This window comes from Ovis canadensis, chromosome 19, assembly GCF_042477335.2.
Source record: "Ovis canadensis isolate MfBH-ARS-UI-01 breed Bighorn chromosome 19, ARS-UI_OviCan_v2, whole genome shotgun sequence".
In the NCBI taxonomy this organism is placed as follows: domain Eukaryota; kingdom Metazoa; phylum Chordata; class Mammalia; order Artiodactyla; family Bovidae; genus Ovis; species Ovis canadensis.
The window spans coordinates 54,542,688-54,558,872 of NC_091263.1; the positions used below are offsets into that span (position 1 = coordinate 54,542,688).

The window sequence follows — 16,185 nt, forward strand, 5'->3', positions numbered from 1 at the left end:
TAACTTGAGCCTGCAGCCCACATTTAAATGATAGATGGGATGATAATAATAATACCCCATTATTATAACATAACCATCTTTAACACCCCAAACAAAAGTTCTTGAATTATAAACTAAACCAATTTAGATCCTTTTGAAGAGGAGTTAGAAAAAACACCAACAAACTCACTCTATCCACAGTTATTATCAGCTTATTCAGAAGCTAAAGTAATTTGCTGAAAGGTCATCTCTTCAATGTAACCAAATAAAATCCTATACTAATTGCATTACTTCCTTATTTAATTGTAGCAAATACAGGAAGACACCTTTATTTCACCCAGTGTTTCTGGTACTTGGCTTCTATAGGAAAAGCAGTAGCATGAAATACAAAAGGCTGGGTCTTTTAATCTGCCTTCCTGTGGAATTAGGAAAAACATCTTCCAAATGAACAGAATCCATTCTGATTCAAAATAATCCTGAGAGACAATTAGAGACATATTTTAGCTACTCTCACTAAGAACAAAGGTAACCTTGAACAAGGGACAACTTCCTTTTGGTTTCAGTTGCCTCATCTTTAAGTGAGGATATTCATGGTTTCTTCCAGAGGGGATTGAAGGAATACAAAAAACTCACACACAGCAGCAAGTGCTTGGTGAGTGTGGGCTGTTATAACCAATGTCACCACTTTAGAGATTAAAAAAAATGAGGCAATTTTCTCAACATAACATAGAATTAACATAGAATTTCAACCTGGACCTCTGAGGTCCTAGTGTAGTTTCCTGAATAAGAGGTGTGTATAACTGGGACTCACACATCCCCACTACCACCCAACCCTACTTCAACAGGATGTTGAGGAATTTGCCCAGTGGCATAGTGACATGCCAGCTAACCAGTGACATAGCCAAGGCCATGGCCAGCTCTTAACCTTCACATTCGTTGAATCAAAACACTTCAGGAAAAGTGATATTTAAAAAAAGAAAAAGAACAGAACTCATTTGTTATAAATAACTACGGCTTTGAAAATAAATCCTTTTGATGACTCGTGACTAACTTGACTCTTGAAAAGCCAATGACTTTTTATGCTTTTATATTTGGTAAATGGCTAACAGCTATGTCTCCTATCCAAATTATTCTACACTGATGAGTTTATCTGATTTAAGTACACTGTGAAATTCATGTGGCTGAAATGGTGTCAGAAATCAAATACCTCTTGGATTCATCTAATAGCTCATATGGATTCCTCAAAAGGATACAGTATCAGTTGGCAACCTGTTTCCTCCTCCTCGTTAAGAAAACAGTATCACAGACCCAAAAATAAGACCAGTTGTTCTATTTTCTTACATGGAAGTGTTACATATTCCATGAACTATGCTTTCATTGCTTCTTTCTTAGTTGCTAAATTTCAGCAGCCAACTGTGTCACTTTGCTGCAGCCCTGGAATAGCTAAGTTGAGTAGTTTAAATTGTATTCTGTTGTTTTGTCAGAAAACCATCATGCTGATTTGTCTGAAAAAACCTGATTAGAGGGCAGGAGTTTTGTACACACAGGGCATGTGCAAGTCTGAATCCATGAAGATATGGAGACAAGGGCATGAATCAAGTGTCATTCAAATACAAAATAAAAGCAACACCCAAAGACTACTGCTTGCTTTCCGGTAGTGGCACACAGCTAAAGTTCAGAAATGACAGTCACAGGTAGATCCATTCTCCTTAAATACCACACAGCACAGAGGCCTTAAAGGGGGAATGGGCATTCCAGGGTACAAGACCAAGCAGCACTTTCTACAATGCGTAACACCACACAAGGACCTGGAAGATTCACATGGTACAGTTTAAGCCTGCAGATACCATTTCTCATCTTTAAGCAGGCAAAGAACAGACCTCCTTTGAGGTGGGAGTAAGGAGGTATCTTAGACTTCACAGAGGCGGTCTCATTTCTTTAAACCTCAAAACATTAACCATTTTACTAATTATACATGAAATGTCCCTGTGCCAGCCTAGCTTGCCCTCAAGAGCAAATCCAGGCACAAAACTTATCATGCAAGTTTGTATAAATTTTTGAAAATGTTTTTGTTTTTACATGCATTGGTTTTTTTAGTTGTTTTCTCCTTTATTTATATTCCTACTCAACTCTCTTTGATACACAAAAAATAAACGTGGTTACTTTATTGGGCACTTGCTGTTCACCATGCACAGAGCTAAGTCCTTTGGCAAGCAAGCTCATTCCAAGCCTCATGAAGACCTTGGAATTCAGGGTCCTCACACGATGCCATTTTGCAGAGAAGAGGGGGGGAGAAAAGCAAGGTACAGAGGTTAAGTGACTCATCTAAAGCAGTACAGCCAGTAATGGCACAGACCAACTGGCTTGAGATGATATTCTGATGTATTTTGAACAACTTTCCATAGCTACCTGGTTTAGAAAGGAAAGAAACAGTATTAACAACATTCAAAAAGTTAAGATCATGGTATCCGGTCCCATCACTTCATGGCCAATACATGGGGAAACAATGGAAACAGTGACAGACTTTATTTTGGAGGGCTCCAAAATCACTGCAGATAGTGACTCCAGCCATGAAATTTAAAGACGCTTGCTCCCTGGAAGAAAAGTTATGACCAACCTAGACAGCATATTAAAAAGCAGAGACATTACTTTGCCAACAAAGGTCTGTTTGGTCAAAGCTATGGTTTTTCCAGGAGTCATGTATGGATATGAGAATGGAACCATAAAGAAAGCTGAGCATCAAACAATTGATGCTTTTGAACTGTGGTGTTGGAGAAGACTCTTGAGAGTCCCTTGGACAGCAAGGAGATCCAACCAGTCCATTCTAAAGAAAATCAATCCTGAACAGTCATTGGAAGGACTGATGCTGAAGCTAAAGCTCCAATACTTTAACCATCTGATATGACAAGCCAGCTCACTGGAAAAGATCCTGATGCTGGGAAAAATTGAAGGCAGGAGGAGAAGGGGATGACAGAGAATGAGATGGTTGGATGGCATCACCAACTCAATGGACATGAGTTTGAGCAAGATCCAGGAGCTGGGTGATGGACAGGGAAGCCTGGCGTGCTTCAGTCCATGGGTTCGCAAAGAGTTGGACACAACTAAGCAACTGAACTGGGATTTCTCCTTTCCATAAGCAGATAAAAGCACGGTGATTCTCCTGCAATGTGGAACTTGCCTCCCACTGTCCACCCAAAGAACAGCAGCCAAATGAAAGGGAAAGGGAAAGTCGCTCAGTTGGGACTAACTCTGTTGCAATCCCATGGACTGTATAGTCTATGTATGGAATTCTCCAGGCCAGAATACTGGAGTGGGTAGCCTTTCCCTTCTCCAGGGGATTTTCCCAACCCAGGGATAGAACCCAGGTCTCCCACACTGCAGGCGGATTCTTTACCAGCTCAGCCACAAAAGAATACTGGAGTGGGCAGTACAGCAGGAACACTACCCAATTCAGTTAAGAGGGCTTCGAAAAGAGAAATCAGGCACATCTAGAACCTGGTGAGCTCACTAGCACTCCCCTAACCAGCCCTCAAAACACTTTTCACAATGTTTTTTAAAGTAGTCATATCAAGTGCTGTATGTAGTCCTAAGAAATTTTGAGCCTGCAACGGCCCGACAAGCCAACTCACATAAAAATTTTTTTCTGTCAAAACACCAAACATTTTGCTATGAATGATACCAAGGAAATGGCCTTTCCGATTAGAGGTGTCCTTACAGGAGGAGACTTGCACATGGAGCCGTCTAGCTACCTCAAGCAGTCTTGCACATCCATCGGTGATAAACCTCACTGCCCTTCTCATCAGAGGAGAAAACCCACAAACTTACCTGTTATATATTTCGGTCATCACAGACTTTTGAAAATGAAATCCACCTACATTACCTTCAGACCTTTTTCTTTTTTTTTTTTCAAGACATAAACAAATCCTTGGTCTTGAAATTTTTAGATTAAAAAGAAATTGTAGGGAAAAAAGCAGGGAGAAGTAAACAGGGTATTTAAAATATATATCATTTTTCAAGTGATTTTTAGGTTACAACTGCACAAAAATAAGAGTGGTTCAAGACGGTGGAGCAGAAGAATGTGTGCTCACCTCCATGGAAACTAAAACATTCAGGAGTCAAAGCACAGTCTGTAACAGGTAACTGGTTTTCACATGTGCATCTGATCTGAGGGCACAGAACACTGCCATAGTTCTGGGCCTGGACCTTATACAAGCAAGAGAATCACTCCCATTTCTCAAGCAAACAAAGGTATCAGATCATTTAATCATCTGGGATTACTTACTGAGGGCCTAATGTGTGCCCAGGCAACCTCATTCTGGTTCCGCAACAGCCGCAGAATTCCACAAGCAGCTCTCACTGCCTGTTGGGGGCAGGCTCTTCTCAGAAGAACAGTCTCACTTTGCCGAGGCCCTCCCTGAGTAGTTACCAGCTTTGCCTAAATCAAGCTCAGACAGAGAACTAAGAAGTGCAGGCAGGGCACATTCTCTACACAGACAAACAAAAATGAAGTTTCACGTCATTACCACCCATCACCTAATAATGTTCAACCTATAACCAAAGCATAGCAAGAGCTTACATAAACTAATTTTTGAAATGTGACTCTAAGAAAGATACGCCCTAGGATTAAAGTGTTAATCACAATTTTTTTTCAGTTTTGCAACTAGGAAAGCACACCCCTATTACCACTTTATCCTGCTTAGAAATGACACTGCTTTGTCCTGCATGCTATAACTAAAATGTTGAATGTTATATATTCAGGTTTTCTTTTTTAATTTTACCATAAAAGAAAATAGGAAAAGCAACAAAGCGCCAGCAACATTTAATTTCTTTCCTCACCCTAGGTCTGGCTGACGTGTCCAGATTGTCCTTGTGATCAAGAAGTTTCTAGGAAAATGAGGAGGAAAAGTAAGGAAGTAGGAGGAGATCTCTAACAGCAATTGCTCTGGGGCATCTTAAATGCTCTTTCATGAGAGGCGAGAAGGTTCATTTCAATTAGTGCACTGATATGTAACTGATTATACCACATAAACTTGGGAGTTTTTCAGAACAGAAATAGAGAGATGAAATCAGAAAGGGTTTTTGTTTTATTTAGCTGTGTTAAAATATCAGCATTCCCTGTACTGCCTCATCTAAACAACATTATCTTTTATTCTGTGAAAATGGGTCCATAATTAAGGGGAATTGCCCAGAGCTTCACAATTGGTTAGTTTTTTTTTCTCATTTCAGCCAACCTTCCCAATAACCCTTCTGCCTCCACCAAGAGCAACTTCCCTACTTCTTTCTGTCATGTCTATTTGTACTAATACTCTAACTTCATCAACTCTGTGACATGAACACTGTTTAGAAGCAAACAAAAGAGTTTATTCCATCACGGCATCAAAGGGACCCAGTTTCAAGACTAGACAAAGATCCTTCGTTTTCAAACAAGACACTTTAGGAAAGGAGTTGGAGGTGCGTGACTTCTCACTCCATCCCTCAAGAGTAAGACTGCTGACTTATATTACTTATGTGTCTTTCTAATAAGGCCATGAAGGATGGCCACCAGGACCAAAGCATGTACATGCAAATATACCAAGAGCCAGCTCAGAGGGAGACTCTAGAGACATCAATCACAGGCCCTCTGATTCTGACACATCCAAGGTGCACAGCAGAGCTTATCCATCTAAAACATTTCCAATATCAGCCTCCTAGATGTAATTATCCTACAAAACATACCAGAATCATAGAGAAGGATTTCTCTCTGAGGATGGAAAGAGAAATCAATTTAGAAGAAATTTTTTTGTAAGCTTCTTTTGAAAGCTTAAGAATATAAAATACACAAAATGTTAACCCTTTCAAGTAACAATGTATATGCTGTAAGATGAACTTAAATTCCCAATGATTAGACATATATACCAAATGCCTATATGAACTATGGATAAGATTTGAAATAATGGGGTTTTGGGGAGGTGGGTAATGGAAGAGCAAAAATTGAGTTGTAATTGTTACAGCTGGACAGAGGATTCTCAGGGGCCCCTTAAGTTTCTCCATTTTCATAAAATTTTCCATATCAGTATTTTTTTTAAGTTGTCAGAAAACAGATACTATGCACTACATCATGTAAATAACCCTTATGCTCCGCAAAGTGGAAAACATCACTTGAAACACTAAGGGTGATGCGGATCCCACAGCTCCCACACCGTTGTTTCCCCTCTTCTGGAGAAACACTCACGCCAGAACGATGTTTCCGAAACCTTTTCAAATCACAGCTACCCTGTATCCTGAACAGGAGCTGAGAACAAAACGTTATCAGAAAAGTTGGCGCGATTCTGAGAGGGAACACAAAATAACAAGGGATTTTGGTTAACATGTCACAAGGAGGACCCTAACTCAAACCAGAAGCATCTTTATCCCTGGTACCAACCAGACAAACGCTTTCCAGGTTTGAGGGGGGCGTCCCAAAGCGAACTCAGGTCCCCACCGCTCCTAGGCGGTTTAGAGCCACCCAGGAGCAGCAGGGCGGAGCTGAGACCGCGTCTCCGCTCCCAGGCGCATCTGCAGCTGCCAGCCGAGCGCCCCAGCCCCATTCCCACCGCGGCCCCAACCGCACCGAGGCGGCCGAGTCCGACGGGCGGAGGTGGCGGGAGCCTGACAAGCGGCTCGGGGGCGCCCCCTGAGGTCCAGCGGCGTCGCGGCACTTTCGGAAACCCCAAAGCCGACGTCTCCGGCTCTAACATTTTAACTTTGGTTGCAAAGCCTGCCGCTGCACCCTCTCCGGCGGCACTCTTCCAAACCACAACCCTCCTTCCCCGGGCACCGCTGCCCTTTCCCTTTTAGACACCCTTTGACTCCCGGACTACGGAATGGGCTCTTTGTTTACCTCGCAGCGAGGGCAGGCATAGGAAATGTGGAAGACGAAAACTGTCCCAGCTCGAAACAGGCGGCATCACTGGCGGTCCAATTTTGGATTTTAGGCTTCCTCAGACATCAGGAAAAAGAAAAATCCCGCCTGGCCCACTGACTGTACACCCGAGTGTAAAGTAAACGCCAGAAGTGGAATCAGAAATTCCTTGTATTTCGCAAGGCTGCTAGGCTCTCTCCGGCTGCTTCCCACTGCCCCGCTTTAAGCGTGACCCTTACAAAGCTAAACCCCAGTGTGTGTGCGCCTGAGTCCACTCTGCCGGCAAGTCCAAGGCAAAGAAGAATCTAGAAGGGGCAAACGGTTAACACAAATGCTGAGGAGTGGTGGAGAGAATGTTTAGGAGTAAATGTCAAAACCGCCTCCAGCCCCCGGTGGAGGCAGGAGCCTGGTGGACAAACCCAGGCCTCGGGTCGAGTGTGGACACACGTCCTGGCTCCGCATCCGAGCTGGGATTCAGGACTGTGGCAGGAGTTCTGTGCGGTTCCAGGGACAGGAGGATGCGCAAAGGGAAAAGCGGGGTGCCGAAACAAGACCATGCTTTGCCTCTCTACCCCTCGAGGCACCCACTTGCCTGCAAAGGGGACCCTCGCTGCCAATCCCCGAGAGCAAGCAAGAGCGCCCGCACCCTGCTCCAGGGCGCACGACGCAGCTGGGGGACCCGCTGCACCAAAATCTGCGCTCGGGCCACCAGGGGACAGGCGGCTGTGACCAGCGGGAGCATAAACATGGGAGGGCACGTTCCTTTTTCCTGGATAACCCCCACCTCTGAATATCCAGGAGCTGGTGGATGAAAAGACAGAAAAACGGGGGCTTCCTTGTCCTTAGGAGAGCAAAGGATTAAAAATGAATGGTCCCCTTCTTCCCACCCTCTCCCCGACTAGGAGAGGGGACGTGGCCTCCACCAGGGAGAGGGGGAACGGACAGATTCAAGGGAGCTCGAGGCTGCAGCCTGGTGTAAAGGGGGCTGCAAGAGGGAAGAGGGAGGCAGCTGGCCTCTGCCCTCCCCTAGCAGAAAGAACAAGGCGGGTCGGCCGATGGAGGGCTGGAAGTGGAGGATCGCTGAGCCGCACACCCTGCGTGTGGTGATTTATTATCTTCATCAGTGGTCAACAGTGTTCCTATCTTAACCCGACCAGAAAGGTGAGGGTGTGGGTCCGCCAGCTGCTAACAGCCTGCAAAAAGGCAAAGATGCAGGTAGGCAGGGCGCGAGACAGAAAAAAAATCCGCCCGGGAGCGAACAGCAACCCAGCCGCCGACCCGCGCCCGCCCCCCACCCGAGCAGCCCAGCCAAGCAAAGGGGGCCGCGGGCCGGGATGGGGGAGTCACGGATCTCCCTAAACCTCCTGCTCCCTGCTCTCCCACCGCGCCCAGGTCCCCGAGCCAGGAAGGTTCCCTCGCGCCGGCACCGAAGCGCAGCCCGCGCCCCAGCCCCGAGCTGAGGTCGTCCCTGACCCCCGAGACCCGAACGCAGGCTGCTCCCGACATCCCCAATCCTCCACGGCCAGCCTCGAGCTTCCACTCCACGAACATCAGCCCCTCCAAAGAGTCGCGGAGCAACAAATCCAATCCCCCCTTCTGAGCTCCTTCAATCCTCGCCTGAGCGGGGAACGCACCCAGGGCCCCCACAAACCCACAGAGGCATCCTCCCCCTAGCCCCACTGTCCCCAACAGCCTCAGAGCTCTAGCTCTCCTGCACAGCGGCGGAGCAGCGGAACGAGTCTTCTCCCGACTCCGGATCCCCCAGGCCCCCAAAGCCGAGCGAGAAATAGACCCCTGCGGCTCCCGTTCCTCTCCCCGGCCAGCTCTTTGCTTCCACCCTCCCCAACCACAAGCCTCCCTAAATTACGCCGCCAGAGTCAGCGGAGCGGATCCCTCTCTCCTCCCCGGGTGCTCGACCCCCACTTAACCCTCTCCGGGGTCCCTGGGACGGGCGCCTGAGCTCCATGCCCCGGCGGCAACTCCGCTTCCCCCTCGCGCGCTGGCCAGGGCCGCGTCCCCTCGGCGGTCAGCACTCACCGGGGAAGCACACGACATAATGGAGCACGGAACTGGTGATTTTCAGGAACAAAATCCACCAACACGGTTCCAGTAACCTCCGCATGTCCGAAAACGCACATCGAAAAGAGGAAGGCAGGGGGGGGGTAAACTTGTTGAATAAGTTCTTGCCTCGGTGTGAGCCTCCGCTAAGCCCCGGCTCTTCGCCTGCTCGCCTGCTTTACGGGGCCCCCGCGCTCGGCCGCCCGAGTCCCCTCTGGAATCTGGGAAGCCGCCGAGCGCCCCCCGGAAAATCTCAAAAAGTGGCCGAGAACGCGGAGCCACGCTGGGGACGATCCTCGGCGGAGAAGGGCTGCTTTATGTTCAAAAAGGAGCGAGTCGAGCGGGCAGGGCGAGGAGTCGGCGGGCGGCGGCGATGCCCGGAGCCCCGGGCAGGCAGAGACCGCCGGCGGCGGCGGCGAGTAGCCGAAGATCCCCAACTTGAGTCGGCAGCGGAGCCCGAGAGCCGGCGGGCGGCGGCGGGGCTGAGCGCGGCGCGGCGTCTCCCGGCTTCAGGCAGGCAGCTTCTTCCAGGGCCCAGGGAAGGAAGGAGGCATGTTTGCAAGCGGGGAAGGGGAGGGTAGAGGCGGGGGGAGAGCGAAGAGCCCCCAAAATAGAACAGCCGGAGGAAACCGAGGAAAACACAAAGGCTCTCAGAGGGGCGCAAGGGCGAGGGCGCCTTCAGTCCATGCTCCTGAAAGTTGTGGCTCTGGCGCGAGCTGGGGAGGATCGGGGAGCGCGGGGCTGGAAACTAGCCATGCCTCCATACAGGAAGTAACATGTGAGCATGGATCCTGGCAGAGACTTTAAAGCCGGCGAGCGAGCGAGCAGGGGACGCGCGGCGGCGGCGGCGGCGCGCGAGCAGTGGGCGCGCGGCGACCGCGGGGACGCGCAGCCGGGCTGCCGGTCGCGGGCGCGCGCGCCGCGAGCTCTTAAAGCTGCAGCGCGGGGCTCCCGCCTCGGGCGTCCCACAGCTAGGTTCTCCCCGCGCGCTGCTGAGCCGGCCCGGGCAGTATCGGGACTGGGGACCCGCTCTGGTCGGGTCTCGGAGAGAGGGAGGAGGGCGACTGCTTTCGCGGGCTGGCGAGTCTTTGCCTCTTTCCCGTCTTTCGAGCTCTTAAAGACGCCACTGTTTGAGCGGGCTTGGCTCGGTCTACCCCCGCCCCCGTCTGCGTTGCTCGCGGATGGCGAGAGTCGGGGGGACCCCGGCTCGGGTCTGAGGAGAGGAAGGGGCGGCCGGCTGCGTTTATAAGGCTGCAAGGTTTCATGCTGGGTTTCTTCGCACTGGCAGCGCCACGGCGGGGCGCGCCCTGCTCGTCCCCTGCTCGCGCCCCCAGCCCGATGAATTCCCCGCCAGGAAACAAAGCCGAGCGGCCTTTGCACTCCGGCTCCGCTTTGCGATTTAATTTTTTTCCCCCCTTTTCGGGCTTCCATTGGCCTTGTTCCCGGCTGGGGAGGGGTGGGGGAGGGAAGGAATACCGATCCTAGGCTTGCAAGATCCAGCCCTTTCGAGTCCCACGCCCCCTTTCCCCACGGCACGGCTGATCAGTGGCCGAGATTTCCCAACTCGCCGCTCCACGGGAGGAGGGAAGGTTCCCGCACTCCAGCCTGGTGGCGGGGAGGCCGCAGGAAGTGCGCCTCTTACCCCTCGCTGGGTGAAAGCTGCGCCCCGGGGCTGGACCGATTTCCTGGCAGCTACGCGGGGAGCGGCAACCTCTTTAGCAATCGTGGAGAGGCGTCCGAGGGAAATGGGAGAACAGGGCTTATCTGTAATGAGTTTTGTCCTTTAGTTCGTGGAGAGAAAGATCTTTATCGCTTAGACTTCTAAGCGCCCTATTTTCCCCTCTTAACGCCGGTGCTAAAGTGGGGGAGGCGGGCTTTTGATTAAACGTGTAACTGAGCCAAAGTAATTAGCCATTTGTAATTTTTGCCTAATTTTTTTGCCTCTGTTTAAACGCCATCTAGACTTGTTTTTAACTTGCCCCTGCTGCTTCAGCCCACCCCGCAGGGTCCCCCACCCACCCAAACAGCCCAGCCGGATGCTCGGTTTTCAAATGTACAGATGTTCCAGAGCCTCCCCCAAGATGTTATTAGGGAAGCACTTTCACACCCACACTTCCAGAAGAAAAACCTTTGAAAAGTTGCATTTGGGATTACGAACTAATAAAAACCAGGAAGTTCCCGGGGAGGGCCCGCGCTCTATCTTTAGCAAAACGGGGGTGAACACTCTCCCCCAGGGTGGAGAATCAGTCGTTTGTTTGCTTTGGCATTTGGTCCTTCCTGGTTTTGTTCGAATCCGACTCCCCCATAAATGCTCGGAGAGGGTCAGTTTTCTTGGGAGTGTATTTAAGGGATGTCCATTGGTTAGTAGGAGTTTTCAGAGAGGTGCATAGGACCCCTGGGTGTCTGACTAGCTCGTTAAAAACTGAGTGATAAAATGGGGAAATCTCTGGAATTTGAATCAGGACAGAACACCTGAATAGACATACCCAAGTGACTTTCCTCTGCAAAATAACAATAAAAACTGCCGGTTGTGGAATGCTTACTATCTACCAGCTACTGTGCTAAATTCTTTCTCTAAATTGTTCATTCTATAAATTCATTGAGCAGTTATTGAGGAAGGGAAGGGGACACACCCATGAACAAAAAGAGGAGGCCCATGACCTGTGTGGACCTTCCAAAGTAAGGATTCACTCCCTCACAACCCTACAACAGTTCTTACAGCAGTAAGAATTATTCTCCCCATTGTAGACAAGGAACCATGCACAGGGGAGTAAAATAACAGATCCCCAGCTGCTGCTGCTGCTGCTGCTGCTAAGTCGCTTCAGTCGTGTCTGACGCTGTGTGACCCCATAGATGGCAGCCCACCAGGCTCCCCTGTCCCTGGGGTTCTCCAGGCAAGAACACTGGAGTGGGTTGCCATTTCCTTCAGTGCATGAAAGTGAAAAGTGAAAGTGAAGTCACTCAGTCAAGTCTGACTCGTAGGGACCCCAGGGACTGCAGCCTAACAAACAGGCCCCTCAGTTCATAGGATTTTCCAGGCAAGAGTACTGGAGTGGGTCACCATTGCCTTCTCGGCTAGGGAGAAGCAAAGCTAAGATATTCAGGTCTGTCTGCCTCCATAGATGTGAAAAGGCAAAGAAATGATGGTTTGAGAAGACACTGAAATGTGGGATGAGGAGGAATGACTCTGGAGTAGGGAAAACTTCCCATGGGTTTGGAGAGTGAATTACCACTACTGTTACAATATAGAAGGCCCACAATCAAAATTAACATTTAATTAGGTCAGGGCTGATGCCTATGGTGGCCCTAGGATGAAGTATACCAAAAAGTGCTCTTGGAAGCACCAGCCCACAACCCAGGCCCCATCAGTTTCCATAATAAAATAGAATGTGACAGGCATACCACATGAGAAGCATTTTCATTCATTCTACAACCAACTACACACCAGATATTCTATCAAGTGTTAGCGGCACAAAATGACAGGCAGTGGACCTGACAATAGTCTCACCTGCTGATTACGACCCCCTCCCCCTAGGTGATGATAGGGGCTGCATCACACAGTGAGCACTCCAGGATGGTTGGTGTGAAGGATCCTGTGAGTGCCAACAAAGGTGTGAACAGCCCTGGGAGTGCTTATCAACCCCATGTGAAAATAAGGCTGCAGAGAGAAGGTGCTGGTTTGGGTAATAAATTATTCCCAAACTTAGTGGCTTAAAACAATCTAGCATCCATTTATTATCTCACAGCTCTGTAGATCAGAAGCTGGGCCACAGCGTAACTGGGTGCCTCTGTTCCAGGTCTCCCTAGGCTAAAATCAAGATGTTGGCCAGGGGTTCTCTTCTGGAGCTCAGGATCCTCTTCGAAACTCATTCACAGTATTTACAGATTTCAGTTTCTTGCTTTCATTTTATGACTTGAGTTGTTTAGAGGTCCCTATTTTCTTGCTGGCTGTTGGCTAGAAGTATGTCTCAGCTAGAAGCTGCATTCTGGTCCCAGCCACACGGCCCCCTAACAATGTAATATCTTACCTGTTTAAAACCAACAGGACAATAAAGAAAAGACAGCGTCTTTAATAAGTGGTGCTGGGAAAACTAGACAGCTGCATGTGAAAGAATGAAATTAGAACACTCCCTAACACCAAACCCCAAAATAAAATGGATCAAATACCGGAATGTAAAGCACTATATATAAACCTTCTACAGGAAAACATAGGCAGGATACCCTTTGACATAAATCGCAGCAAAATATTTTTTGACCCACCTCCTAGAGAAATTAAAATAAAAACAAAAATAATCAAATGGGGCCTAATTAAACTTTAAAGCTTTTGTACAGTAAAGGAAACCATAAACAAAATGAGAAGACAACCCTCATAATGGGAGAAAATATCTGCAAATGAAGCAACTGATAGAGGATTAATCTCCAAAATGTACAGACAGCTCATGCAGCTCAATATCAAAAAAGCAAACAACCCAATCAAAAAATGGGTGAAAGACGTAAATAGACATTTCTTCGAAGATGTTCAGATGACCAACCAACGCATGAAAAGATGACCAACTAAATACATCAAAAGATGCTCAACTAACCAATTTGCATTAGAAATGGAAATCAAAACTACAATGAGGTATCACCTCACACCTATCAGAACTAGTTTAAAAATCTACAAACAATAAATGCTGGAAAGGGTGTGGAGAAAAAGGAACCCTCTTGCACTGTTGGTGAAAATGTAAATTGATACAGCCACTACTGAGAACCGTATGGAGGTTCCTTTAAAAAATTGAAAACAGAATTAGTATTTGTTGCTGTTGTTTACTCCTGTCAAACTCTTTGTGACCTAATTAAGGAGTGACTATCCTTTCACAGTCACAGGTCTCACCCATATAAGAAGATGATTATATACCAAGGGTAAGAATCTTGAGGATCATCTTAGAATTCTTCCTATCATAGTGCTGTTGATCTCTTTTGAGTATTGCATCTTCAGTCACCAAGTTGTGTCCAACTCTTTGCGACCCCACAGACTGTAACCTTCCAAGCTCCTCTGTCCATGGGATTTTCCAGGCAAGCATACTGGAGTGCGTTGCCATTTCCTCCTCCAAGCGATCCTCCTGACCCAGGGATCGAATCCTCATCTCTTGTGTCTTCTGTCTTGGCAGCTGGATTCTTTTACCACCGGAGCACTTGGAAAGCCCCTGTTTTGAGTACAGACTGATAGTTAAAGGCAACAGCTCCCAAGCCAGTCTGTTTGGGTTCTAATGCTCACATCTGCTTGACTATGGGCAACTTAACCACTTAACTTTTCATCACTTGAGTGCCTCAGTTTCCTCATGTGTCAACAGGGAATAATAACTACACCTACACTTAAATCGAGAAGATTAGAAGGAGTTAAACAGAACAAAGTAATTAGAGCAGTGCCAGGTTCCTAATAAGCAATTAATAAACATAAACTATTACTGTTATCTTCTTAATAAGCTTTAAAAATAGGAGTGAACACTTGTTATTTTTTTACCTGCTCAGCTCCCATTTCTTTTCTTCTAAAAAATGCATTCCAGCTTCCTTTGTGCTAATCTCCTATATGGTCTTGGGAAGCCTGACCCCTTCTTCCCCACATCTCTACCCGCTGCCTCTCCACCTCACTGGCTCACGTCACCTGTCCCAGCTTGACTGTTTAGACCATCTCAACCTTCTGGCCTGACTGACTTAGATGTGGCTATGTGTTTCTACCTGGTCCAATGAAAGTCAAATTTCCTCCTGGGTTTATCCAAGCTGGATGAACTTCAGCCTCGAGAAGCAAGGAGGCTTGAGAAGAACCTGCTTGGGGTGAAGCTGACACACAGAGGGAAGTGGGGTGGGGTGTGGGAGTGCTAGGGGCCAACAAACCTCTGATATCATCACTTGTGTCTTTAGGTTAATCTTACTTAAACCCAGGTCAGATGCTGGACTTTTCAGTTTCTTAAGCTGCTAAATTCATTTTATTCTTTTTACCTATTTAATTTGGGTTTTTATTCAATTGGAACTAAAAAGTTGAAACCTGGGAGTCATGGCGAAAGATTAGTGAAATATCTACATTTTATATTTTTTTAATAAAGAAAGAAGCAGGAGCTCTTAGAATTAAGTAATTTACCTGAGGTGATTGAGATAGTAAACAACAGAAGCCTCGAGCTTCTGACACCCAACCTATAGTAGCAATCATGTCTTTCTTGTGTAAAAAAATCAGTCCAAAATTTAGTCACTTGAAACAATAGCCATTCTGTTGGTTCTTAATTCTGTAGGCCAGTAATTTGGGCTGAGCTCAGCTAGGCAGCTCTGCTAGTTTTGTCTGAGGTCACACATGCAGCTATGGCACCAGCTTCCAGAGGCTCAACTAGGTCTGCACAGGACAAGATAGCCTCAATCACATGCCTGCCAACTGGTGGTGGCTGTTGGCTGAGGCCCCTCAGATCTCAGCCAATGACTTACTTCTTCAGTAACCTCTCTCAGACTTATTCACACAGAACTCTCGGGCCAGTGGGACAGAAGGTGGAAGCTGCAAGGCATCTTGAGATCTAGACTTAGCAGTGGCATTACATCACTTCCACAGCATTTTTTTTTTTACTATTTATTTAGTTGGCTGTGCTGGGTCTTACTTGCAGTATGAGGAATTTAACTCCCTGTCCAGGGATTGAACCTAGGCTCCCCGCATTGGGAGCGCAGAGTCTTAGCCACTGGACCACTAGGGAAGTCCCTTCCAGAGCATTTTGTTGGTTAAAGCAAGTCTAAAAGCCCAGATGCAGGGGAAGGTGGAAACAGGCCCTAGTCCTTGAGGGGAGTAGGCTTCCCAGGTGGCACAGTGGTCAAGAATCTGCCTGCCAATGCAGGAGACATAGGAGATGGGGGTTCGACCCCTGAGTTGGGAAGATCCCCTGGAGAAGGGAATGACTACCCAATCCAGTATTCTTGCCTGGTAAATCCCATGGCCAGAGGAGCCTGGCGGGCTACAGTCCATGGGGTCCCAAAGGGTCGCACATGACTGAGCAACAGCAACAGATAGGCACAGAGGGGAAATGATGTGCAAACACATGGGAAGAAGATGGCCATGTGACTGGAGGGAGGCATCTACAAGCTGAGGAACACCAAGGATTGATGGCAAATACCAGAAACTAGGAAGAGGTAAGAAAGATTTCCCCTCCACGTTTCAGAGGGAGCATGGCCCTGCCGAAACTTTGATTGGACTCCAAGCCTCCTGAACTTTGAGACAATACATTTGTGTTATTTTAAGCAACCCAATTTGTGGT

The 16,185-nt window shown here is 47.8% G+C and overlaps 1 protein-coding gene across 4 annotated transcripts in view; it reads right to left on the reverse strand.

Moving 5' to 3' along the window:
• PTPRG (protein tyrosine phosphatase receptor type G) overlaps nucleotides 1-9,719 on the reverse strand; it is a 775,419-nt gene extending 765,700 nt beyond the window's left edge. For all 4 annotated transcript variants that reach the window (XM_069560453.1, XM_069560451.1, XM_069560452.1 and 1 more), the window contains exon 1: nucleotides 8,897-9,719. In XM_069560453.1, coding sequence (XP_069416554.1) covers nucleotides 8,897-8,981 — 85 coding nt within the window. In that variant the 5' untranslated portion in view covers nucleotides 8,982-9,719. The remainder of the gene's footprint in view (nucleotides 1-8,896) is intronic.
• Nucleotides 9,720-16,185: the final 6,466 nt, after the last annotated feature.